The following is a 27,739-nucleotide window of genomic DNA, read 5'->3' as shown; positions in this document are numbered from 1 at the left end:
TAACAAGAAACTCCAAGTTCCAAAGTAATGTCTGAATCATTTCCTTTCCTTGGTGATTTCTCAAAGCTTCTACTGAAGCAGAATCACTGGTCCCAAGGAAAACAGAATGACATGTTAATAATGCACACAGTGCATGCTAAGTAGACAAAATGCGCATCTTAGGGTCTTCCCTTAAATGCCTCTGTAATGACAAAGCTGGTAAGAATGTGAAGGCAGGTAAGGAATCTAGTGAATTTTTCCTTTTATGAGAAATAAACCTGACATGTTTTAATTGCCTAGGTGCCAGGTACTTTCACATGAGTTATAATTTAAAATATCAGCCATTTGTGGGCACCTGCTGTATTCCCAGGGCTTTGCCTGCATTATCCTGAAAGATCCATATGACCTGTGCATCCACGTAGGTTCTGTCATCTCCATTTGCTGAGATGAGAAAATCAAGGCTCAGAGGCCTCAAGTGGCCCACCCTACTCAAGGTTATATGGCCTATAAGTAAATGGTACCTTATAAGTCAGAATACAGGCTCCAGTCTGCCTGTGTCTGTGGCACCTTACTGAGTCAGTCTTTATCCCCTCACCCTGAGAAAACTACAACCCAGTAGAGCTTAGCCTCTTCTGGTGTAAATGATTTAACATGCCAGTCATGGCTCAGCAACTCTGGAATCCGACTGGGTCATTAATATCCCCTCCCAGCTGCTCCCTACAGGCCACGACCTACACTGGCCGTGCATGGCACTCAGGACAGCAACACAGCCCTCCGGGTGTCTCCCATGCTTTCCTCCAGGGAGCCAAAAGCCCTAAACAAAGGAAAGAAGCCCGTGTTCCTGTCTCGGTGTCCCTTGTCAAGGGGCTGCTTGGTGTGTGGTTTGGGGGCCAGGGGACCTATGGTAATCCAAAGAGCACACAGTCCAGGTCACAGGGAGGGGTGTACAGCAGACACGCACTTGGTTACCAAATCAGAGTAGATGGGGACCTGGGGCCGGAGGGCAGCTGTCTGGAGCTCAGATCTCAGCAGCTGTCAAGAGACCTGATGGGAGCCTAGGATTAGAGCAGAGAGGTGCTGCCTTGGAAATCCAGCATCCCATGATCCTGGAGGAGGAGCTCTGTGGCAAAGAGCCAGGGGCCCAGGGTGAGGCTGGTGACGATCGATGTTCTCTTGATCCTTGGGGGTGGCATAAAGGGGCACTCCTACATTTTGGATATCTGCTCACAGTGCCTAGAACGTGGAAGAAGACGCTCTCGTTTTTAAATTCTCTTTCATTTCAGCTGTTCATGCCAAGAGCCTGGTGGCCATCCTACATCTGCTGGTTGCTCTCTCTCAGTATTTCCGGGCACCAATCCGACTCCCAGACCATGTTTCCATCCAAGTGGTTGTGGTCCAGGTAAGATAGGTACCACTGTGAACATCTGTGCCTCTGAGGAGTTGTGGAGGCTGAGTTTCGTAAGAGACGGTGAGCAGGACAGCTGAATGAGTGCTGAGTGAGCCTGGGCGTGCCGGATGTTGGGAAGCATGTGAGTGAGATTTCTGATGCACGTTGCTTCCCCCTCGCAGCTGCGCAAAGGATGCGAGAGCATATGCTTGTGTGCTGCATAGCCCCGTGAGGGGTGCATGCTGTGGTTTATATGTCTTTGCCTGGAGGTTGTCTGTGATGTGTTGTTGAGGGTATATGGTATGTATGTGAGGTGTATGTAGGAGAGTCAGGGGGAGCAATAAATGTGTGTAGTGTCCCACAAGCCATGGAGAATCATAACTTTGATTAAACAAAATGATGGCCAGGTACTGGGGGAGGTAGGTATCTGTACATGAGTGTGTGTGTACCTGTGAGAGAGACCCCAGCTGGCCATGTTGCTACATGTTGAAGGCACTGCCACTTTTTACCCACCCACAGAAGCACAGTTGGGCTCTCCAATCATCTTTCCCAGATTGTTGGATGGAATTTCCATTCACATATGGTTGTGTCATTTCCCCAATGTGGGTATGCTCGCTCCCCGTGACTATCTCACTCTGCTCCTAACCCCATTAAATACTCAAATTCAATTTTATTTTCCAACTTTATACCCATTTAGCAAAAGGTCATCCTTGTGTTTGCTTGTTTCTGTTCTTTTCCAAATAAACATGCAGCAGGGGAGAACTCTCCATATGAGCAGCTCCCTAGAGACCCAGGGTGATCCGGGGTTCCGGAATCCAGAATGCTCTAGCAGCCCTGCCATCCCTTGCTAGGGAAAAGCCTGGAGGGCGGGCAAATTGTGCCTGATCAGGCCAGGCTAGTTTCCAAGACAAAATGTGAGTTGAGCTTTCAGGAATCAGATGTTAATAGGCAGGGAGGACCAATTGGTCAGTTGTGTCCTAATAAAAAACATATTTATTCCCCACCTCTGGGTACTTAACACTGCTGAGCATTGAGAAGGTATAACAGTTCTGTGATGCTTCGGCCCTGTCTGCCAGGAGACAAGACCTCAAATAAGCAGCAGAAAGTGCTATCAGAAGCCCACAGACCGTGCAGAGGTGTGTTGCTCAGACACTAAGGGCCTCTGACTGAAAAACAATGACCGTCCTCATATCTCGGGCTCTTCCTTGTATCGAGCATGGTCCTGGGCACAGTGTGTATGCTATGGCCATGTGGTCAACCCACCACCGCATCCTAGGACAAGCCTCTTCCAGGCCACCTGGAAGATTTATTTTTTTTTTGTACTGCATGAAGTATTTATAAATTTTTACATTATCAGTAATCAAATACATTGCATATAGATATATTTATATACACACACGCACATATATAATTTGTGATATAATGCTTACTTTTCTGGCTGATTTTAATTTTCTTTTTTATTATTGTTGGGGATTCATTGAGGGTACACAGAACCAGGTTACATTGATTGCTTCTGTTAGATAAGGAACCTCTTATAATTGTGTCCCACCCCCAAAAGGCATGCCACACCCCTTGTCTCCCCAGCCCCTCCCTCCTTCCCTTTCTCAGCTCTCCCCATCCCCCAACCCTACCCGGTACAGTGTATAAATTGATTTGTTTTTAAAAACTGCAGTTGGGGAGGAAGGGTTGAACAGGTGGAGCACAGAGGACTTTTAGATATATGAATCCTATATTTGTGTAAACCCATAGAACATACAGCACCAAGAGTGAACCCTCATGTCGGCTATGGACTTTGGGTGACAGTGACACGTGTTAGCATCAATTGCAGGTTCATCACTTGTAGAAAGCGAGTGGTGCAGGACATGGACAGTGGGTGAGGCTGTGAGTATGCAGGGGCAGGAGGTAAATGCGAAGTGTCTGTGACTCCCCCTTAGATTGCTATGAACCCAAAACTGCTCTAGAAAATAAGGACTATTTTTTAATAAATCATGGTTCCTGGAGCAGTTCCTGAAAGTACTTCAGTGAGCACACATCACTGACATTGAAACTTTTTGAATGTTTTTCCCGGAGCAAACATACTGTCATAATATTCATTTATAGCTCTTTTATTGCTAGTGGAGATAAATACTTTTATATAAATTGCTCTTTTGTATCTTCGATGACAGTTCTTTCCAATTCTTTGAGTATTAATTTATTGAAGATCTTAGGATTTTTCTTATCAGCCTGGATAAACAGCCTTCTAACAGAAATAATAAGATATGTCTATTGGAATTACTACAGACAAAACACAATCACTGTTAATTGAATTGCTGAGCAGGGGAGAGGGGCCTCCTATTTTGGAACTGTGGTGATTGCAAGCCACATCTTAAGCCTGATTTTGAGCTCACTTATAGGGCATCGGGAGGTTGCTGTTGGTTTAATGTCTCCTGCAGGCTGTTTTGTTAGCATAAGGGGGGAAAGAGGACACATTACATAAAATGGCATCAATGCACGTCGGGTTTTCTGGGGTGTTTTACTGTATGGGGTTGAATGGGCACAGAAGCAGGCCCGAGAATTGACGGTGAGTCACTGATGAACCATGGCAAGAACTCTCCAGGGAATAAGTCATGGACAGAGGTCAATCAGGATACTGCATAAGGGGCTATTCAACCCAGATTTCTTTTCCATTCTGTAGAAAAGCATTTAATTCTACATGAAGTTGAAGATGAGGTTTTATGTCTGTGAATGGCCTCGCAAGACAAGGACACAGATTCCATTAGCCACATGTGAAAATGTTACATGTGTCAGAGTTGAATTTGGAAAAAGTCCTAACTTATCTTCACCTGGTCCCCCTTTAAATGGTATCCAGTTTTTTTTTCCTCCTTTATGTCCTTTTTTGCTTCGATATGTCCATTCTTCTTCATCTAATCCAGAGAGACTCTTGCCTTCCCCAGCTCTGCCTTTCCCTCTGTAAAAATACTGTGCAAGGACGCTAGTTTCTGTGGCTATTGGGACTATGAAGGAACATTTCTGGAAGTTTTTGCAGGAAGCTCAAGAAGGCAGGTTTCAGCTGACCACTAGCCCTCAAAGGCTCCTTCATGCCATTCACGCCAACCTTTAGGAAGGTGAATTCACTTGGTCAACCATTTGCCATGTGACCAGTCTTCAAAGTGTCTGGTACAAGCTATGTAGGGACAGGAGAGAATGAACCTCCTTCCTCATGCCAGTCACAGAGTCTTCCTGAGCCCTCATTCTCCCTCGGTGGCTCTGGTGCCACACAATGAGGTTGAAAGGCTCCTGCCCAGTGCTCAGAGCTGCCCACTGATCAATGGGAACCCCTCCCTTCTGAACACATTTATGTTGTCCTATCTCTGCTTTTTGGCTGGGGCCATTGCTCCCACCAGAGTGACCTCTCTTTGGTGTTCAACCAAATCCCACCTGTCTTTGAAGTGCCACCTGTAGGAGCCCTACTCCCGAGGGGCTCCCTGACAGTCCCAGCTGAAAGCATGTGGTCTTGACCTGCATTCAGCTCTTCCTCTCAACATAAGGCAGCCACATCACTTAGCATCCAGCAGCACTTTCAAGGTTGAAAGATCCTGTTAATCATTAGGCTGGGACATCAGGCATAAACCAAGACTGTTTTAGGGAAACCATTCTCACGTGCCTGCCTCATCATCCCCTTGCCATTTGACTCTAAGTTCCTCAAGGCCAGAAACCATGTCATATGCTCCATAGTGTTTGTTCTGACTCCATCACGGAGCCTTGTATGCAGAAGGCATTGAGTGGTAAAGTAAGAAAGAGGATGAGTTGATGGGAGATGGGCAGATAGGTGGGTGGGTCGGTGGATGGACGGATGGACGGATGGGCAAGTCCCCAGAGTATTTAACCTTTTCTGGGAGAGTAAGCCAGTTACCTGAGTGGGGACTGAACTACTTATTTAAAAGCGCCCATAGTTATCAGTTAGAAAAAAACCCTCTGCCTCTGTCTGCCTCCAAGCTGGCCTCTGTTCCTCCAGCCAGCCTCCCAGTTTAATGTGTTTCTCCACTTCCCATTGTGGCCCCAGCTGGAGGGCAGACACGCCCTGGCCTTCCATTTGGTTTATTGTGGATTACTCCAGGAGGCAAATGGTTGGCTTCCAGCAGAATGTCTTCCAATAAAGAAAAGAAAGATTCACCATCCAAAAGCAGCCTACTTGTTTGGACTAAACACTAATTGCACTCACATCTCCTAATGGTACAGTCCAGTCCCAGAAATTCAAGGCCTGCTTTCATTTCTAGCCTTATCTCGTCTTGGGTGCATTTAACACCGGTAACTCTCTCAATGTCAGGAATGCTCATCCATGTTTCTGTGTTTTTCTAAAGCATATTTTCTCTTCTCCTCCCAACCCCTCTCCCCACCCCCATTTCAGAAACGAGAAGGAATCCTCCAGTCTCGGCAAATCCAAGAGGAAATAACTGGTAACACAGAGTATGTCAACACCATTGTTGCCAGCGATTCTGTAATGGAACACAGATGTTTCTCCGAAATTCATCCATTTGCTGATATTTAGTTTTCATTTATTGGGATTGCAGGAGGGATTAGACTTCAGCCAATGATTATAGTTTAGCCTTTTCCATGCATTCAAAACATGACTCTCGATGCTTAAGGTACAAACTTGGGTGGGGAGTGGGGAGAGGGAATTAGCAATGATTGAAAAATTCTAATTTTGTGGCACTCCAGGAAAAAGTGCACCCAAAAAAGCCAACCAGCATGAAATCGTCATGCCATAAACACTGGGTTGAATTTAAATTGTTAACCTTCAAAAGGACGTTTTTCTTCCATTTCTGAATCTGATTTGGTCACGTGCCATGACCCAGAAAGCCCCTCTCTACAGTAGAGTTGTCTTTTGGTTTTGTTTGCTTTTTCTTTCCATTTGCTTTTAGAAACTGGGCTATCAAACCCTATCAAAGCCATGCCACAGGGAACAAGAGTTTTGTTCATAAGCAGAAAGAACAGGCTGGCATGGGACAGGTTCGGGATCGCCAGCAGGCCTGGGTTGTGGCCCCACCTAAGCCAGACAATCAGCTTTCAGCATCCCCGGTTACCCCTACTTTTCTCTGTCCTGCTTGGACAAGGGCAGCATAGTGAAAGGAGCAGGGACTCTAAGCCAACCTGACTGAGTTCAAGTCCAGGCTCTTCTGTGTACTCACCAGATCAGTCTCTTAATCTTTCTCACTTTACCTTCCTCATCTCTGAAGCTGGACCTTGACCTCACCCGGAGAGGTAGTGAGGATTCAGCGTGGCCACAGTTATGCCTTCCTCACTGCTCCTCCTGGCTTTCCACCTTCTGAGCCTTATCTAGTCTCTAGCAAGCTCTCTCCCTCCCCCCAGGGAGGGATGACGGGTATTCAGGGCATCCCTGCGGGGACCACATTTTGTATGTGCCTTAAAAAGGAAGTAGGAGTGTGGGCATTTCAGGCCAAGGGTGGGACAGAGACACAGAGTGGACCTTCCCCAAATGCCCAGTTTGTGGCTTAGGGACACCACCATCAAGCTGCCTCCGTGTCACACCAGGAGTCAGTCTTACAAGACAAAGAGCTAGCGATCTCCAGGGGATACCAATTTTTGGCCTTGGTTCTCTGAAGGGTAAGAGGAAAAGCTTCCCAGGTGAGGCCTGTGAGGACAGGAGCAGCATCCTCACTGCTTTCCCCCCCACGCCCCGTGCTGGGCTCACCTGTGCCCACTATTTCACACTCTGGAAAGGAGGGACCAGAGAGGTGCATAGCCTGGGAGAAGTTGTCAAATTGGAGTACGAAGTTTCAGATTCTATAACAGTCTCTGAGCTGCCTGTTAGGCTTTCTGTGGTCTCCTCCCTCTCCCCCACCTCTGCCACAAGACATAAACATGGATGTAGCCTCCTAATAATTACAACATGGTACAATCCGTGAAGCAGTCTTGTATCTATTGATGTTTATAATAATCACATGAAGCCAAGATTACACCCCTAAAATCCTACCATCCAAGATCATATCCTTGGTCTATCCAACAGCTCCTTCCAAGTTCATTATTCTTTCCAGTACCCGGCATGTAGTCATTTAGTAGGTGACAGGTGTACAGGCAAACTGACATAAGAAGAATCATAATGAGAACCAAAATGTGTTGAGGAAAAAAATGTCTTAAGCATCTACTATATATTAGGAAATATGCCAACATATTTCTAGATATTAAATCATGTTCATTGAGGCATTTATCATTATTATCCTCAATTTCAATGAGAGACCTGGAGTCCAAAATAGTTCAGTAGCTTACCCAAGGTCATGCATTTATTAAAAAAAGAAAAAAAAAGCTAAAACCTAAATCAGGGGTCCTCAAACTCCACATGAGACAGTGTGATTGTATTTGTTCCCGTTTTGTTTTTTTACTTCAAAATAAGATACGTGCAGTGTGCATAGGAATTTGTTCATAGTTTTTTTTTAAACTATAGTCCGGCCCTCCAACAGTCTGAGGGACAGTGAACTGGCCCCCTGTTTAAAAAGTTTGAGGACCTCTGAAAATGATCTCTAATGCTTGTACTCTTAATACTGTGCTGTTTCTCTGCAGTAAGTGTGGTCCTGGTTCCTGCTCTCTTTGGGAACTGGTCAGTGCCCAGTGCATCTTGGTGAGCAGGACAGACAGGAGAGGGGCGAAGCTGCCCTCTGGAGATAGTCGTCCACAGCAACCTGGGCAGTGAAATTCCCACTGGGGAGTTACTTCAGCTCCACTCCTAAGATTCTGTGTTTGGGGATCTTCAGTGCCTAAGTCTAATATTCTTTCTTACCTTCGAGCAATAACATGATTTTATTTAAGGCAAGATAAGCATCACCATACCAAACTTTGTGCTATCACCAGTATATCCGTGTAGCAGAGGAAACTAATAGGTGGTAACGTGGCAAAGTCTCAATGATTAGAGACTGCAGAATAAAACGCCAACATCAGGAGGCTTTTTGAGCTCCTCAACCAAGGACAGGATGGTGTCAGGCAGGGTAGGGGTGGGCTTCCAGCAGTGACAGAGGGTCCTCAGACGACTGGCCTCTTATAAAAGACCAAGAGAAGAGTCTCACTGTTTTCTTCTTTTCCTACAGGGCTCTATCTGGGAGGCATGGTGAGTTGCATAAGATTGTCCTCTGGCGCTGGCGGGGCTCTAGTTAATACTGCAGCAGCTGGGAACAGGCTCTCAGCTTGCTGCCTGGATGTGTGTCTGCCCAGTCTGGTGACACAGCTGGTTGGGTACAGAGGACTGCTTGCTGGCGGGAAGAAGATCTGCAAAGTGACCAGGCTTCGACCTGGACGGGGCTGCTAGATGGGTCCTGGGCATTTGCTGAGCACTTGGGCTCTACGCATGTTGTGGAAGTAAAAAAAAAGGCATATGAGCACAGGGACCGTCCCATCCCCACTCTGCCCAGCCTTTCTAGAGGCTGTCTTCCCCCTCAGCCTCCTTCACAGCTCCCTCCTCTTCCTTTTCCCAGGACTTTGGGTGTGCGCAGGGTCTGTAAATGTTGGAAGTCACCCTCGCCTTTCTGGCAGTCTCTCACTTGTCCAAGAGCGGGAGAAAGCAGGGCTCGGGCTCACAGCCCGAGGCTCTTCTTGGAGACTTTTCTTCTTCCCTGCTTCCGAGGCCCCCCACTCTGTCACCTTCTGGCTCTGAGAGCAGGAGCCTGATGATGCTCTCTTCTATGACCCTGGTGTTCACTGTGGCTAAGATTTTGAAATATTTCAATCATGCTAAAAACAATTCAGAACACTAGAGCATGTCGTAGTTTACAGACGCGCACACACATTCCACCTGTCATCCTCGGGGCAAACCTGGGAGAGGGTCGTTTTTAAGATGATACTTTATAGAAGAGGAAACTGAGCTGTGCAGAGTTGTTTGACAAGACCAAGATCACTCAAGAGGAAGCGCTCCTGTTCTCTCCTGCAGCTCCTCAGTTCCCACTGCTCTCCTCTGCGCCCTCTACCAGCATGATTGTCTTAGGTGTTCGGGTTTTGAAAATTAAGGGGTGAAATGATTTAGTATTCAGACAACATTCTACCTCCAAAAAATTTCAAAGCCATTATAAAATGATGACTAAACCATGATATAATACAATACAGTCAAGAGAAAAGACTAATTCCAGGCGGAACTGCCTGACAGAGCCCTGCGCCCTGCCCCAGCCCAATAAAGGTTGCTGTGTGTACACAGGAGAAAGGCCCCTAGGGTAAGAATCAGCCCCAATCCCAGACTCCAGTGTTCCCAGCACAAGCTACACCCCAAAGTCTTCCCACCCATAGGGGCCTTTAAAGGCTGTGGCCCTGGGACATGGGTGGGCACAGCTGCCAGGAATCAGCACGTGCCCCATATTCTGTTTTTCAGAGCGTGATGCCTTTGACACCTTGTTTGACCACGCCCCAGACAAACTCAACGTGGTGAAAAAGGTGGGAAAGCGGTGCCTGGGAGGGAGGGAAGGAGGAAGGGGAAAGCTCCAGCCCCAGCAGGACGTTGGGGAGACCCACCCCTGTGGCTTGTGAGCTCTCTGCAGACACTAGTTCCTCCCTTGCCATCCACCCACCTCTCTCACTGGAAGCCTGGCCAGTCCCTTTCTTCTCCTTTCCTCTCCACCAGGATGAATAGCCTGTCTGCCCACCCACGCTGACCTCAGCCTTCCCTGCTGCTCTCACAGAGTTCCCTCTGTCTTCTGGCCCAAACACCTACACTGAAGGAAGGACGCAGTGGGGTCACCGATCTCAGGCCCCTTCCTAATTGCCCTCTGGCCCCCTGGCCCTGGGCTCAGACCTGTCCTTCTGCCTGTCAGGACTTTGCTGTTCCTTTCACAGGCCTGACTCATATAGGCCTACAAGGCCTAGAGCCTGTGACCCTCTGTGTGCTCTCAAGGGCCTTTGCAGGGGGACCTCCCGGGCCCAGCACTCTGGCCGGGACTGGTCCGGTGCTCTCCCCTGACCAGCCCCCAGGGCAGCGCAGGGTCTGGCACTGGTGCTGATGAGTTCCCATCTCAGTGCCCACTGTGCTTCTCTTTCAGACGCTCATCACCTTCGTGAACAAGCACCTGAATAAGCTGAACCTGGAGGTCACAGAACTGGAAACCCAGGTGGGGACAGCCCCCAGCACAGGTGGGGCCAGGGCCCTGCTCGACGGCCACTGTTCCCTGTGCCCCATGTCACCCAGAGTGCTTCCCACTCTGACACCACAGCTTTCCCTGCTGAGGGGGATATCAGGGCACCGGGATCTGCTCCTCCCGGAGGGGGTGAACCGGACAGAATTTCTGTCTAGTTTTTCTAACTTATTTGGAAAGTTGCAAAAATGAATACTCATACACTCTTCACCTAGATGTACCAACTGTTCACACCAAGACACAGTTTTTCTCTCTCTACCCCTAAATACTTCAGCATACATCTCTTCAGAACAAGTACATTCTTTTGGATCTCCACAATCCAAATGTCAAAGGCAGGCACCTGTAACATCGCTGCAATACTCTAATCTATTTGGATTGAAGCACAGGAAATTGCTCACACTTGACTGCCCTTCACCTACTAAAATGGCCATGTCATAGGGTCAGAAAAAGTGCTAGATTTTGCCAGTTGTCCTAATATGCTCTCGCATGCTGCATTTCATTGTCACATCTCTATATCTCCTTGACCTTTCTTGGCTTGACACTGACCTTTTGGAAGAGTGCAAGCCAATGGGTTTATAGAACATCCCTCCGTTTTCCCCCTCACAGTTAGATTCGGGCTGTGCCTTCCCACTAACAGCACTCTGTGGGTCAGGCTGTGCTCTTCACAGGCCATCACAGGAGGACACACATCTGTCCACAAGCACCATTCCTGGTCATACCATTGATAATGTGCATCCACCAGATTTCCCTGCTATAGAGTTCTTTTTCCTCCCTTCATGCTCAACTAATCTTGATCGGGGAGATACTCTGAGACTACCTAATACATCCTGTTTCCCAACATCCTTTTATTCCTGGAGAGTCTCTACATCATGGTTTTCTCTAGAACATGTGGGAACCTCCCACTATTGGCTGAGCTCAGCACATGGCTGAGCTCTACCTGAGTCTCTGAACGCTGTGGAAGGAGCTTCATATACTCTTCCAGGAAATGAGAAATGTTCTGTAAACGTGATGTTTCCTCAAGGGAGCTAGAAATGGCTCTGGAACTCTCACCTCGGTTTTCAGGGGCAAGGTTTCCATAAAAGGGGGTCACTGCTGAGCACGTTGGGTGTCTGCTGATTTTACCCACTGTCTCCACTGAGTCAGCAGAACCAACCATTTGGGGTGGGAGCAGCCTAAGTTTCACACTCAGAGCTGGGGGTAACCCTAACCCTAATCCAAGGTTCCCCCCTGAGCTCACAGATTGAAGTCTTTTACTCCCAACCCATTCCAGCCACAACCAGGATATGACCCTGTTGCTTAGCTCCCACCAGGAGGGCCTTGATATGGGCATAAATCCTGGGGTCTGTTCTCCTAAGTCATGGGATGAATTGTGCTCAGGCCCTACCCACCTGAGTTGCAGGCCTGATAGCTAGAAGCAGGGAGGAACTGGCCCTAGAGTGAGCCTGTGCTCAGGTTCTTATGTCTTTATTGAAGGCTGAAGGCCATGCCAGCCACGCACCTAGCTTTGAAGGCCACCAAAGCCATCTGAGAAGACTAGACCCAGCCTACCCTTCAGGCAATCGAGTCTAGTCCTTTTAAGCTTCCTAAGATAATTCCAAGAAATTGGGCATCTTGTGAGCTCTAGCAACTGTTATTTATACCCATAACATTTGGTGGCCCAGCTTCTTTTGAACAAGTCCTAGAATGTTGGATGTACATCGACCCCCTTGTCTTTGCTCAGGCCATCTCCATTCCTGGACACCTGTTCCTCCCCAAGTTTGCTCATCCCTCAGACCCCCACTGCTTGCATAACCTGCCCTCAGTGCACAATCATCTTAACCTCCCTTGAGGAAAAGACCTAGAGCCTCTGCATTTAGCCCAGGAGTCTCCTGTCCCTTGAACCTGGTTTCCAACCCAGGTTGGGAAACCCTAGGAAGGGACTGGACTTCTAAACCCTAAGAAGGGACTAGACTCTAAACCGCTTGCCATGGCCCTCTGCCCATAGGTCTGCTTTGCCACTAAAAGCTGGTAAGTCATGTTCTGATTACTTGGGGTTTTCCCCCAGACTTTAATAACAATTAATATATATTAAGTGCTGCCTACATGCCAGGAAGATTACAGGCACTTTACACATATCAACTGGTTTAGTCCTTACACTAACCATATGAAGTAGATAGTATACTATTTTCACCCCCATTTTATAGAGGGAAAAAAACGAGGTACAGAGAAATTACATAACTTGCCCAAATCACATAGCTGCTAAGTGGTAGCGCTGCCTGGGAAGCCAGTAGGCCTGACTGCAGAGCCTGCGCCCATAACAGTACACTCTGCTGCCTCTCAGGGATGATGAGGGGAGACGTGAGGAAGGACGCCAGGTGCTGCGTGCTGCTGGAGGCCTTGCTCTGCTCAGAAAGCCAAGGTGGCTGCAGTAGCCTCATGCCATTCACCTTGGACCTCCTCTCCCTCTACCCACACTGGCTAATTCCTCATCCCGAGCCCTCATCCAGCTGACGTCCTCTCTGATGCCCTCAGTCGGAGTGGATGGTCTCTCTCAGTCTCACTCAGGCCAGTATACTTCCCTTCATCAGAGCAGCTGCCACAGTGCCCCCACACTGGTCTCCCACCGGAATGTGGTTCTCCTCGAGAGCAGGAGTCATACTGACCCCACCCTGGTCCCCATGCCCAGGTCAGGAGTTGGTGTACAGTCTGCTCAATAAATGCTGGATCCACTAACATCGGGTCCATGGGCTTGTGGCTCCTGTGTTAGACCAGCCAGACGTGGAACAGGCCTGCTGCAGACCAGACCTCCCTACCTCAGGCCACTGCCCCTTACCCCAAACCAGCAGCCTGCCTGGGGCAGCATCCCTCAGCAGGGACAGCACCCTGGCTGGGGCTCAGCTGGAAGGCCCAGGAACCAATGCCTTCACTGGGCCCTCTCCTTCCAGTTTGCAGATGGGGTGTACCTGGTGCTACTCATGGGCCTCCTGGAGGGCTATTTTGTGCCCCTGCACAGCTTCTTCCTGACTCCAGACAGCTTTGAGCAGAAGGTAAGAGAAAAGGACACCCAGGGAAGCCCCTGACCCACATCCCCTGCCTCATCTTCCCAGACCCCTGCCAGGATCTTCTGCAGTCAGGGGTTCCCATTCTGATGAGAGCTGAGCTGGGAAAGAGCCATCTGCAGACCGCGGAGCGTCCTAAAAGCCTTTCCCTTCCCCTAGACATGTGCTCCTGCCAGATGCAAAGCCCTGCCTCATGTCTCCCCAGATGTGATGGGGAAGGTGACTACTGTAAGGCCCACACTCAGCCTAATTCTAATGGCCTCTTATAGGCTGCCATGTCCTGCTCACTAAGCCAGAGCCATTTGGTCTAAAGCAGAAACCCCTCCCCGCCTGTTGAACACATCTTTCCATCAGCTCCTCCCAAACACGTGCACTGACATCCCCAATTCTAGAATTCTGGCAGTTGGAACACTGTAAGACATGAAGGTAATTTTTATCTTCTCCAGGAGAGCCTGCGCAGCATCAGGCTAGGTTCGGCAGGCTCACACTCCATGTAGCCCGACCATTTCCCGAGCTGTGTTTCTCCTTGAAATTAGCTCAGCCCCTACCCTTCGGGTCCCTTCACTCCTAGGGAGAGTTCCCAGGCCCCTGAGTGTCAAGGAATGAGTGTGCTGACATATGCCCTGCGTCTCTCTTGCCAGGTCTTGAATGTCTCCTTTGCCTTTGAGCTCATGCAAGATGGAGGGTTGGAAAAGCCAAAGCCACGGCCAGAAGGTACTTTGCTCTTTCCTAGGTTTGTGACGACAGCAGGAGACCTTCTTGCACATAAGTGCTCAAACTTTGTAGGAGAGGGAAGAGTTTCTTTGCTGAAGCCTCTTTGCCAGGGAGGTAAGACTAGGTGCAGCTGCTCAGTCCTGGAGACCCTTTGTGAGGTGGAAACCCCAGGGCCAGGGGAAGCAAAATAATGTGAAATCCCACCACAGGATCATAGGGATCAGGGCCCGACAGAGGTGCTGCTGCAGGAACTGCCCCCCTGTGCCCGATTTCCAGGTTCTTCTGTCTGAGTTGAGTGCTGAGCTGCTGAAGAGCCATGTCCCTTCCGGTGGGGGAAGGGAGGGGTGGAGGTGCAGGGTAGACAGCCCCACACTGAGAACAGTCCCTCCTGCACTGACACGAGCCCCGCCTGCTCCAGCTCTTCAGCCCTGCCCAAAAATGAGGCATCATCTGGGGGGTTTGGGTTACACGCAGAAAACTGGTGTGGGGGGGGCGTGTCGAAGGAACAAATGCTCCGCAGCCCTGGTGCACTTGTGCTTGGAGCGAATCTGCGCATCTGTGAGCAGAGGTCACGTGCTTCTTGCAGGAGTCTCCTTGTTACAGACATCCTCTCTCTTACCAGAGCTGGTGCGTCAACACTAAGTTGCACATGTCTAGGGGAAGGGAAAGGCTTTCAGGACACTCCGTGGTCTGCAGATGGCTCTTTCCCAGCTCAGCTCTCATCAGAATGGGAACCTCTGACTGCAGAAGATCCTGGCAGGGGTCTGGGAAGATGAGGCAGGGGATGTGGGCCAGGGGCTTCCCTTGGTGTCCTTTTCTCTTACCTTCTGCTCAAAGCTGTCTGGAGTCAGCTATGCAGGGGCATAAAATAGCCCTCTAGGAGACCCATGAGTAGCACCAGGTACATCACATCAGAACACTGAGAATGCTGTTCACAGCCCTTTACCTTGCACTTTGCTAATTGTTTAAAGACAAGGGGACACATAGGAATGGTGGCCTTTCATATCCTGTTACTGCCTCTGCTCCAAGCTCCTCTGCCCAGACCTCCACATGGAGGGGACCATGCTCTGGTCTAGTGGGCCCGAGACCTTGTAGATCATGACATACCAAGAGGGGTAAGACCGCCCCTGACCTCAAGGCACCTGCAGCTGACTAGGGAAAAGAAAAGGTGCACTTAGTCACCAAAATAGAATGACAGTCATGGTAACTGCCATGAAGGAGGAACAACTGGGCTTAGCACCTGTAGCTCAGAGGTTAGGACACCAGCCACATACACCAAGGCTGGCAGGTTCGAACCTGGCCCAGGACTATTAAACAACAGTGACAACTGTAACAAAAAAAATCCAGGCATTGTGGTAGGCACCTGTACTCCCAGCTACTTAGGAAGCTGAGGCAAGAGAATCGCTTGAGTCCTAAAGTTTGAGGTTGCTGTGAGCTGTGATGCTACAGCACTCTACTGAGGGGCGACATAATGAGACGAGGGAAGGGAAGGGAAGAAGAAAAGAAGAAAGAAAGAGGAACAATTAAGAGGCCGTGAGGACTGAGGAGGTGATACCACATCTGAAGAGAGGAAAAGTGGAGTGAGCATCTCAGTCAGAATGACAGTGTGAGCAAAAGTCCCACCTGGGGACCCCATGTCGTGACTTCTTTCTGACCTTGATAGTGATCAGCTCTACCAACAAAGGTCAATCCCTATTTATTACCACCTAGTCATAAGCCCCTGGTCACCTCTAGGGGAGGACTCTGGCAAGGCCACTCTAGCCAACCTAATGCCTTTAGGAATGGCCTCTGAGCACCCAATGGCAGGTGACACGTATTCTGCTTCTGGGTAGAGGACGCAGCGGGAGAGTTCTGGCCATCACCTCTGCTTCCACTTTCTTCAACTGCTGAATATGAAACTTCCTGGGTATAGATTAGAAGTACCTCATCTGACATTTTCATTTTCAGATATTTTATTTCCCTCAGGACAGGTCATTCCCCAATATCAATCTATGAGACTATTTCAGCATATACATGTATGATATTTTTCATGTAATGATTAAACTGCTAATATGAAACTTCCTGACTGAAGTGAATGGAAAAACACAGCTGTTGAATTTGTTGTTACACTGGGCATAATGCCCGTGCTGAAAATTTCCAGTGCGTAAAGGAGAACTGAAATGGCATTTTATGAAATTGTACTTTGTGAGAAGTGTGTCCCAGCATTCCCTCCGGCTTCAATGCTTCCTCCTAGACAGGGAGATTCAGCAGTGAATGCTACTGACTTTTTACCAAAGGTACCAATGTAGGTAGTTCCAAAGTCAGATTGGTTGTGGAGAAGGCATTTTTCATGGCAAAGTGTTTTTCAGGTCAGGAAAAGGCATTCTTTGCCATGCTGGCTGATGCTCATTGGTGTCTTGTACCTTGAAGTCCCCTAGAAACTTTGGGTTTGTATCTCAGGTGATGTGTGCTGCCCAGGCTCTATAACCTTTTAGTACTTCTGCTATCAAATTCACAACCAGTGGAGCAGTTGAAATATGAAGCTGGTAGCTTTTTATTTAGGACAACATAGTCTTCAGATGCACATGCCCACCTACTGTCACATTCAAGTTGACGCATCATCAAATATGCTTAAGACCCTGCATGACAGGCAGGTAAGGACTCAGAAGACGTCTAGTACCAAGCAGGACTGAAGTCTACAGGGCAGTCAGAAGCTTGATGGAATATCTCAAAGTTAAAGAATCTACTACTACCTGAGACCTGAGGCAGGCAGTGCTGAGAAACCAAGCAGGTGATGGCAGCTTAGACCCCAGGGATCAGTTCATTGGGGGACAACTTGATCAGGAGCTGCTAACAGCCCAGTGTTTAACTCCCCTTCTCTGTTACCCTAGGAAATAAGGTACAGAAGCCAACAGTGGCAAAACTAATTCTTAAACTCGGATATTACCAAGTATTAGCAAGGATGTGGAGCAACAGAAACTCTGGTGTGAATGTAAATCGATTCAACCTTTTTGCAAAACAGGTTGTCCTCATCCGATATAGTTGGAGATTTATCATACCCTACATGATAGACAAACTAATAACCTCCCCGACATGTCCACATCCTAATCCTTGGAACCTGTTTATGCATGACTTTACCTAGTACAACCATGCTCTTTGAAGATGGGGTTAAACTTAGAGTCTCAAGATGAGGGGATTGGCCTTGCCTATCCAGGTGGTCCCAGTGTAATCGCAAGGCTCCTTATGAGTAGATTATAAGTACAGGAGGGAGGCAGGAGCATCAGAGTGATGTCCTGCAAGAAAGGCTCATCCAGCATTGCTCACCTTGAAGATGGAAGAAGATAATGAGCCCAGAATGAAGGCAACCCCCAGGAGCTAGGCAAAGCAAGAGAAAGGACTCTCCATAGAGCCTCCAGAAGAAAGGCAGCCATGCTGACACCTTGGTTTCACACCAGTGAGACCAACGTTGGACTTCTGAGCACTAGAACTGTGAGATGATAAACAAACGTGTTACAGCAATAACAGAAAGCTGTGGTGGGCTGTGACCCAGCAGTTCCACTCTTCTGTCCGCATACCAGGAGACAAGTCCAAGAACACCATGGCAGCCCAAGCTGGAGTGAACGTTCCCAGCAAACTAGCCATGTGCATTGGAGCATGTTCATACCAGGGATTATCATGGTAACAATAAACAGCACTCAACTGAGGAGTCGGGGAAGGGACCTCGAGTTACTGCAGCACAAAGACATCGGTGACTATTCACAAAAGAGCAAGAATAAAACTGGACACAATAATCAAAAACAACCATTTGAAGCACTGAAAATCCACCAGGGGTAGACAAATCAGGAAGTTTCTTCTTGAAAAATTATAGTTCATTATGGCTATACCTTGATAAAACTATTAAAGAATGAATAGCTCCTGCAACATAGATGAATCTATAAACGTAATTGAGTTTAAAAAAAAAAAAGCAAATCGCCAAAGAATACCTGCAGTATGATCCCATTGACATAAAGTATAAAAAGAGGCGAAGTTAAGACCTACTGTTTAAGGGTATGTTGATGGTAAAACTATTAAGAAAAACAAGGAAGTCTTCACCATAGCATCACTTTGCATGGTAAGAGACAGATGTGACCAGGAACGTAGAAGGGGAAAGGACACTTGTAGGGTAGTGACAGTGTTCTACCTTTCTTTTTTTCTTTTTTTTTTTTTTTTTGAGACAGAGCCTCAAGCTGTCACCCTGGGTAGAGTGCCACGGTATCACAGCTCACAGCAACCTCCAACTCCTGGGCTCAAGCGATTCTCCTGCCTCCACCTCCCAAGTAGCTGGGACTACAGGCGCCCGCCACAACACCCGGCTGTTTTTTGGTTGCAGCCGTCATTGTTGTTTGGTGGGCCCAGGCTGGATTCGAACCCACCAGCTCAGGTGTATGTGGCTGTTGCCTTAGCCGCTTGAGCCACAGGTGCCATGCCGACAATGTTCTACTTTTGCTATAAGTGGGGTGGTTCTTCCAAGGTTTTAAAACATATGTATGTTCCATGTACTTTTCTGGATACTTGTCGTATTTTAATTTTTTTTTTTAATATGTAAAGGAACTAGCAAACTCACAAGGTAGGATAACGGGTCACCACCACAATGAGCATCTCTAAAGCATGGATCTTGCCCCACTAAGGAAGAGAGAACAGACTAGGAAGCAAGGCAGAGACCGAAAATGAGATAGATCCATTGGGGTAGGGATGGGGGCAGCCCAGGGACAGGCTCACCCTGAATAACCAGCTTTTGGCCCTCCTACTTATTCCAGCCCCCACCACCTGGTGGCCGCACAGGGCCATGGTCATTTGTGTAAAGACTGGGTTTCTGCTGTTAATAGAGTTCCTCTTCATCCTTCGACTTGTGCATCATTGAAAAAACCCTGAACTGATTTTGAACGATCCTCTAATGGATGGAAAGAGTCGCTAGTGCCACTGGGTGAGAGGAGCATGCAAGGAGCCTTTCCCCTTGGCCAGAGGCTTTTTTCTCCCTAGAGGAGGCTTGGGTCTGATTTGTCTCTTCTGCCAGTCAGCCTCTGCTCTGGGGTCTCTAACTCAGAGCCCAACTCTGACTATCTGCTCCCCAAGAGGGGCCCTAGCCGGCACACAGAGGCAATCAGAAGTGAACTGAGTTGCTAATCACAGTTTGTAAGGCCAGGGCTTTACAGAGGCTTTGTTTATATAATATGGAGTCACAGTGCATTCCTAGGAATCCACAGCCCCTCTCCTGGCTAAGATAGCCCAGTCTCTCGCTGGCCTGCCCGTCTGCCTGGGTGGCCAGCTGTTGGCTTTCTTGACAACAATTTATACAAAGGGTCTCTCCTGTCTCCAGCCCAGCTACCTGGAGGTGGTGCTAGTGGGGAAGTGATGAAGAAACAACTCAAATTTCTCAAGGATCTACTCAAGTCCTACTCAGTTTATGTGAACGGTGCCTCCTAGAGTTGTCCATTGCACAAACTGCACAGCTGTACATAACAGCTCTGCCAACAAGCAAACACGGGAATATAGGAAGGAAACTACCATTTTAGGGGGTCTTAATATGTTCTGTTTTTCATAAAGGTGTGGCCAATTTTCCCAGTAAGAAAACTGATTCAGGAAAGTTAAATGGCCACCGGATTGAGGCAAGATTATCGCCTCAGCCCAGGAGTTGGAGGTGGCTGTGAGCTGTGATGCTACGGCGCTCTACCGAGGGCGATAAAGTGAAACTCTGTCTGTTTAAATGGCCACCAGAGTCACACAGCTGTAGTAGAAATGGACTTTAAACCTTGGCGACCATTGCAATTAAATAAAATGGTTAGTTTGAAATATTCTCCTATGTTCGACATTTGCTTTACTTCAGGAGCCTCAGAACTCACTGCTCTTAAAAATGGAAAAACAAATCCTCCTGCCTCCACTTGTATCTGTCCTGCATCAGGCCCCCAGATTCCTCCTTAATAACTGCGCCCACTGCCGCCACTTCTTCTGGGCCCTTTCTCTTGTTAACACTTGACCTGCTCTTGGCCTTATTGTCTCCCAGGCCACCTGCTGTGGCCATGTAATGTCCCCTGGGCACCTTTTTCAGTCCTTAAGGTTCTCACTTTCTTGGTACCATATGGGCCTCTTGTGTACCCCCTTTTTTCCTGAAATTTTCTGCCTTAGTTCCCAGAACACTGGGTAACCATTCACCCCTATATCTATTAATAATTACTTCCCATGGAGGGTCTATATTTACCAGGTAATGGGCCCGGCACCCTAGCAAAACAAGATGGGCTTTCTGTGTTCAAGGAGCTTCCAGCCCAGTCAGAGGCCAGTGCTAATCAAATCACAAAGCCTGAGCAACATGGCAAGACCCCCTACCTATAAAAATTAGGGTAGTGTCATGGCACACACCTGTAGTCCTAGCTATTTGAGAGGCTGAAGCAGGAGGATCATTTGAGCCCAGGAGTTTGAGGTTGCTGTGAGCTATGCTGACACCACTGTACTGTAGCCTGGGTGCTGGAGCAAGACTCTGTCTTTAGAAAAAGAAAAAGACAAAAGTTTTGTCTGATTTAGAACCGCATTGAGTGCTATGAAAGAAAAGCATGGGGCTTTGAGAACTTAGAACAAGGACACCCTCGCCCAGGCCAGGAATCAGGAAGGCTTCTCTGAGGAGCTAGTGCTTTGAGCTGAGGTCTGCAGGAGGAGCCGCAGCCAGCTTTTAGGAAGAGCAAACCAAGTGTTGCAAAAGCATATGCAGAGGTGGAGTGCAGCCCCCGGGGAGGTAGTGAAGGGAAGGCAGAGTGACCCATGCATGCGAGGCAGGAGAGTGGAAAGGTAGGCCAGGTCGGGGTACACCTTGCAAAGCCTTGATTTAGGACTTTGGACCTTTTCTTAAGTGAAATAGCTTGTATAACCATACAAGCTGCGAGCTGCACAACTCCAGAGGGCACTGTTTATGTTGTGCTCTATGGTCATGGTGCCCTGGAAATGTGAATGATGAGCCCTGGAGTTGTGCAGTGCACATCCTGCACAGCCATACCTGGAGGACTGATAGTCTGGCTACAGTGGGTAGAATGGATTAGACAGGGAAGGGGAGCCCCTTAAGAGCCCGCTGCAGGGGCCCCAGGGCTTTTGTACTTTCTGCTTTGTGTTCACTCCCTTGGTGAGCTCACCTTTGCGCTTCTGGGCCTTTCTTGCCTATCCTCTCTGGGGTGACTTCCTAATGTTTGACTCAAGTGAAATTTAAGAAACATTCAACAACAAGCAGTCAGGGGAGGACAGGAATCAACCCAGAGGACACAGGACCTGACAAAAGGTGACCCAGGGTGGGACAGAGTGCTCAGCCACTGGCAGGGCTGCGGCGGAGGCTCAGCTATGTGATGAACCAGCGTGAGAGCAGAAAGGGATGCTGTGAGCTCCAGCCTCTCAATGCTCCCACCGAGTCCCTGGCCTGTCATCAAGAGAGCTGTGCACAGCCATCAGGCCCAGCCAGGACAGAGCACTGTTGGTCTGAAACCAGGATTAGGCCTAGGAGGGAGCAGCCAGGAGGGGACCCTGGAATAGAAGGAGACTAAGGAGGTTCTTCAGCCCTGGGCCCTCAGCTGGGGGCCTGAGCACATGGGCTATGGCAGCCCCAGCTGCAAGAGTCCCAATGCCAAGACCTGCGAGCTGTGGCCCTGCCTGGTCTTGAGGGAAACCTGTTGCTAATGACCAGGGGTGGCTAGAGTCCTGTCACCTTTCCCAATCCCTGTTTCCAATGGCATGGGTAATGTGTCCCACCTTTAGATCCCAGAATATTTGTTACCTTCTCTTAATCACCTACCTCATCTGACCTACATAGTTGTGTTTTTTCAAATCATTTTTATTGTAAAAAATATTACATACACAGATGCATAGAGCAGATGTACAGGTTAGTGAACTATCACCCAGCAAGCACCACCACCCAGGGCAAGAGAAAGAGTGATGCCTGCTCTAAGAGCTCCCCCTGGCTCGCCCTGCGCCCTTTCTGAATGTGACCCTCTCCCTCCCCCCTAAAGGTGACCACCATCTTGCCGTGTATAGTCCTCAGCGTTCTGTTTTTTTTTTTTTTTTGTCTTAGCTTTTTTAGTAACTTGATTATCTAAGCATGCACTCCTGAATGATAGATTTCTTTTTTGTTTATTTGCTCTGCTTCAAAGGATGGCCCTATAAGACAGTGACTGCAAACGAACAAGAGCAGAAAGGGGCTTTTTTCTTTTTTGAGATAGAGTCTCACTCTGTCACCTGGGTAGAGTGCCCTGGTGTCATAGCTCAAGGGATGATCCTTTTGCTTCAGCCTCCTGAGTAGCTGGGACCACAGGCCCCTGCCACAATGCCCAGCTAGTTTTTTTTTTTCTATTTTTAGTAGAGACAGGGTCTCACTCTTGCTCAGGCTGGTCTTGAACTCCTGAGCTCAAGCAATCCACCCACTTCCACCTCCCAGAGTGCTAGGATTACAGGCTTGAGCTCACCATACCCCAGCCCCAAGAGGGGTTTTGCTAGGGGAAGGAGAGGGTAGAGCAGCCAGCGCAGGGTTAGTGAAAAAGCCTGAGAAAATGTTCTGCAGGGACTAGAGGGAGGCTGGGCTAAACAAAATGTGTCAGTGGGTCACATGCAGCCCAGCAGCTGCCAGTTTCCAATCTGTATCCTACAAAATCGTGCAAGCTCTATAATTTGGAATTCAAGACCTTCACCCCTGCCCTCACACCCTAACCTCTCCAGCCACACCAGTTTATTTGCAATTCTCCGAAATAACTGCATTTGCTAAAATACAGCAAACCCTGGGATTCTTCACCCACTTCTTTGCTGGCAGGCTCCTGTTACTTTATGTCATCATTCAGGGAAGGAAAGGAGGAAGGAAAGGTTGCACGAAGCCAAGGAACCTCGAGTGGGACTCTCATGACAATACTTTCAACCCCAGCTAAAGCTATAGTACCTCAAACCCATCTGCCGTGCTCTGGTCCTCATCTGAAGCTATCTGTCCCCTCATGACATGTGTTTCCTGAATACTCCCAGCCAGGACCCCTTCTCTGCCAGGCAGGCTCCTGTGCCAACTAGGAGCCCTTCCTCATTAAGGGAGAGGCAGTTTGAGTCCTAATTCATTCTCTCTTCCACCAAGCGTGGTTGGCCCTGTAGTGATGGCTGGGACAGCAGAGGAAGGGCCTCAGGGACAAGTGAGACTCTGAGGAGTGTCAGGGCCAGAGCCCCTCTCACCTGGAGAAGCCTGTGTGCTCTGGGGTCTGCTTTCCCTAGTGAAAGGTGAGAACCTTGTGCTCTCACACCTCCCCTATCACTGCCCCTTGCTCTGAATTCTCCCTGCCCACTCTGCCCATCCTTCAACACCCACCTGCCCCTGCTTTGCTTGAGTCCATCCAGAGCACCTGGGCACATGGGGATGGGTGGTGGACGGGATGGAACAACAGATGCCAACTCCAGAACACACGGCCCCATGGAAGCAATTGGTTTTTTTTTTTCTATGCAGACATCGTCAACTGTGACCTGAAATCCACGCTGCGAGTGCTGTACAACCTCTTCACCAAGTACCGGAACGTGGAGTGAGGAGCCACTGGGAAGTTTGTGCTGTCGGCACACTGTACCACCGTCCAAACTGCCCTAATCTGCTTACCCCTGTCTCTTGCTCTGTGCTCTCCCACAAGTCCAGCTCCAACCCAGAGATAGTGGGAATTGAAATTAGGAAGGAAATGATCCCCAACTCAGCGAGCTGACCCACACCTCCCATACCCTGGGAACTCACCTGACAATGAAGGTTGAGAAGGTTGTCCCCATCCTGGTGCCAGATCCAAATTTCCCACTATGTTTTGAGAACCAGTTTAGGTAAAAGAGAGTCACCAGAGGATGAAAATTAAGATCACAGTTACTATAAAATAGGTGTAAGCTATGTGCTGGGCACCACAATATATGCTCTGATAATATACAAAGCTCAGTAAGTCTCATGACTCCCTTGGAAGTAGGTGTTATAATCCCCTTTTACTGATGGAGAAGACTCAGGGGTTAAGTGACTTGCCAGAAGTTGGCATTTTTTTTTCCTCTTTGAATGACATATTAATTAAGAACTAGGTAATTACATCACATTCTTTGCACATTCTAAAGTTTTGTATGTACACGCACATGAGTGTACATACACATCTGAGTCAAAAAAGACATGAACCCACTAATCTCAACACTAGGGCAGGCTAGATTGGGACTCAGTGATTCACATTGAAATTGGCAAATTGAATTTAACCCAGTTAATAGCGTGTGTGTGGCAGAGTCATGCCCCTCAAATCCTTTGTGCAAATGAAAATTACTTTTAATTCCTTCAGATTTATAATAACCCCATACTCTGGTTTCAGGGTGACATTTGGGAAGGATTCTGTTTAGATTTAATGGAGTGGCACATTTTGCAGCCTTTTTGCTTGATTGCATGTAATGGAAATGCCCTATATTTCCCTGCAAAATAAGTACTAAATTCATTATCGTTAAGCAAATGTACAATATACTCAGGCACCGCAGAGAGCTGGGCACAAGCCCATGTGAGCATCACTTGGGAAGTAGGGCTCTTCAACAGGGACCCTTGAACTTTAAAGAAAGGAACTCCTTTCTGCCTTCTAATTGATCATTTAGACTATTCTGGCTAAGTCTGCCCACAGGCAATTACCGGCTAATTCAGGCGAGGAAAAATGTAAGTCATTTAGACCAAAGCCGAGCAGCTTCCTCGCGTGGGTTACTCAAGGGCTTGTGGTTACTTGTATCTCATCTATGTGAACCCAACTTTGAACTACAGAATTCTAGTTTGCCAGGCTTCTAGGTGGGGGCAGGGGATGTCCAGCAGGATGAAAAGCATGGAGAAAATATTTGCACACTTACCATACAGAGAAATACCTTCAGAGACAGAAGTAGGGCTGGTGGTATTTAACATATGTATGTACCTTTCAACTGACCAAGGCCTTGGGGGTAAATAATAGCTTGTGCTGATATTAAGTCATCATTACAGGACTTCCATAACTATGCCAGAGAGACACCAGCCTGTAGCCTGTGTGTCCCCATCCAGAAGTTTATGACTATCTTGTCCCTACTTTAAGCCCGTTGCACAAAGTGCATCTCTAGTTTGAGGAATTCATTTTGATCTGTATCTACACACCCAAAGTCAGGCCTCCCATAGTATCCAAAACATTCCTTTTAGCCTTCTCATCATTTCTTACTAGACTATCCGCAGTAACTCAAAACCCGTAGAATTTAGATACCCTACATGTTTCTCTGGATAATTTGCTGTTAGAATTGTTAGCATAATGAGCATTTGAGATACAAAGGCAAACTGTAAAAGAATACAATTCTTTTTACATAATTAGTGAAATATTCTATTTTTTTCCTTAGGAAACGCTTAAATAATATAATATTTCTGTGGCTGTCTTTTAAATTCCTGGTAGCAACTCAAGATAAACAATTGCTTTGTCTCCTCCAGCAGTACTGAAGCAAGACGAAATAAGAGGAATGCGTTCATTTAAACACGCTTTGCTGTACAAATTGTCTCTCTTTCGTCTGTTTTCTTATATACAAGCTACAAACGTACCAACGTCCTTATTAAGAGCGCTCCTTTTTCCATTTTACATATGCACTGTGTGCAAGCACATCAGAACACTAGCAAACTTTTTAAATAACAGGTCTAATTATCGGACGATTGTGATTTGGAACTGAGGTCTTTGCCTCAGCCCAGAATCCCAGGGTCTGGGCCTGGTTTTATAACCGTCATCTCATTTAGGTGTCTGCCTTTAGATTCTGGAATCTTCTACTTAACACACAAGCATGGTTTTGTAGGGGGGGAAAGAAGCGTCAGAACAATAAATTAAGCAAACTTAACTCTCATTTCTTAAAAAAACAAAAACAAAACTGAGATGAGAAGCAAGTCTATAGGCTCTTTGGGTTACCTCCCCTTTTCTCCTCCCTTCTGAATTTAAATTCATTGATTTTTTTTTTAATAATTAATATGTACATGGTACAAACTTGAAAAAGCATGAATGGGTATCTAATGAAAAACCTTCTCTAGCAGCCACCCGCCCTCCCTGGAGGCAAGTGTTTTGATCCATTTCTTTTCTTTTTTTTTTTTTTTTTGAGACAGAGCCTCGAGCTATCATCCTGGGTACAGTGCCGTGGCCTCACACAGCTCACAGCAACCTCCAACTCCTGGGCTCAAGCGATTCTCCTGCCTCTGCCTCCCAAGTAGCTGGGACTACAGGCGCCTGCCACAATGCCCAGCTGTTTTTTGTTTGCAGCTGTCATTGTTGTTTGGCGGCCCAGGCTGGATTCGAACCTGCCAGCTCAGGTGTATGTGGCTAGAGCCTTAGCTGCTTGAGCCACAGGCGCTCAGCCTTTGATCCATTTCTTGCACACACTTCCAAAGCTACTCAAGGCATGGAAAGAACATACCTTTAAAATCTTAGGGTCTTTAAAAATATAAATACCATGTTACATATACTTACTGTTATATCTTGGAGATTGTTTTATCCTATTAAAAGAAATCCTTTCACATTTTAAAATGAGGATCTGAGCACTTTGTAAATCCAAATGCAAATAAATCTATCTGCCTGAGCCAGGAAAGGGAAGCCCCACTCAAAGGCCCAACAGCTCCCTGGGCAGTGATTTCAAGAGCAGAGTTTAAGACATGGAGCAAAGACAGGAACTAGGGCACGTTACCACAGTTGTGCCTTAACTGATTTTCTTTTTTAAAGGTCTTTTGGAACATTTTGATTAATTGTGTGCAGTTTGATTAAGCCTTCATTTTTTACATAGTACTAGGGCTACTAATTTGTAATCTATGAAGAAAGCATTAGAAAGGCATACTACAATAATTGTACTATGAAGTCTAACAGCCACCAATGTCATGCTCCCGGTTGTATTAAAAGGCTTTGATTCCACACATGCAGGTACAGAGCTGACATTTCCAGTCTGGGAGAAGGTTTCTGTATCCGCACCTCATCAGTGTTATCTTTTTTTTTGTTGTTGTTGTTGTTGCAGTTTTGGCCAGGGCCGGGTTTGAACCCGCCACCCTCGGCATATGGGGCCGGTGCCCTACTCACTGAGCCACAGGCGCCGCCCGTCATCAGTGTTATCTTGATTTGGGTTGCGATTTTCGATGGCTGCTATTGGTCCTTTTTAATTATGAATTCTGTTAGCGTGGCTTTATCATTACCAGTTGATTTTGTTGTGGGTTGCTTGGTTAACCCTACAGAGTATACTGGATCTTATTTGCATCAACAGTATTCCGGGGCTGTAATTTTCCAATAACTACACTCTGAGACATGTATACATTGTGGTTCAAATATGAATCATCTATATTCCAGGGCTTCAGCAAGTGTATACATAATCCACTCCCCCCAAATTATCACTAATTTATTTTTCCACTGGAAAATAAGACTAGATGGAGTTAAGCAATTTTGCTTTCAGTGGGGTATGATCAAAAATAATTTGAGATCCACTGCCTTGAATGCAGCCCCACCTCAGGATATCCTAGATAACCAAGCAGGGTATGTCCCCAAATCTTC

General features: G+C 47.6%; 1 protein-coding gene across 1 annotated transcript in view; it reads left to right on the top strand.

Moving 5' to 3' along the window:
• The window catches only part of PARVA (parvin alpha), a 162,749-nt gene extending 138,667 nt beyond the window's left edge, over positions 1-24,082 (top strand). Inside the window, exons 6-13 of the mRNA XM_053561060.1 lie at positions 1,263-1,378; positions 5,754-5,812; positions 8,446-8,465; positions 9,714-9,775; positions 10,378-10,446; positions 13,395-13,496; positions 14,150-14,222; positions 23,683-24,082. Coding sequence (XP_053417035.1) covers positions 1,263-1,378; positions 5,754-5,812; positions 8,446-8,465; positions 9,714-9,775; positions 10,378-10,446; positions 13,395-13,496; positions 14,150-14,222; positions 23,683-23,759 — 578 coding nt within the window. The 3' untranslated portion in view covers positions 23,760-24,082. The remainder of the gene's footprint in view (positions 1-1,262; positions 1,379-5,753; positions 5,813-8,445; positions 8,466-9,713; positions 9,776-10,377; positions 10,447-13,394; positions 13,497-14,149; positions 14,223-23,682) is intronic.
• The last annotated feature ends 3,657 nt before the right edge of the window (positions 24,083-27,739 follow it).

Source organism: Nycticebus coucang, chromosome 14 (genome assembly GCF_027406575.1).
Source record: "Nycticebus coucang isolate mNycCou1 chromosome 14, mNycCou1.pri, whole genome shotgun sequence".
NCBI classification, from domain to species: domain Eukaryota; kingdom Metazoa; phylum Chordata; class Mammalia; order Primates; family Lorisidae; genus Nycticebus; species Nycticebus coucang.
Note: the sequence above shows the minus strand (reverse complement) of the source record. Positions and strands in the feature narration are given on the sequence as shown.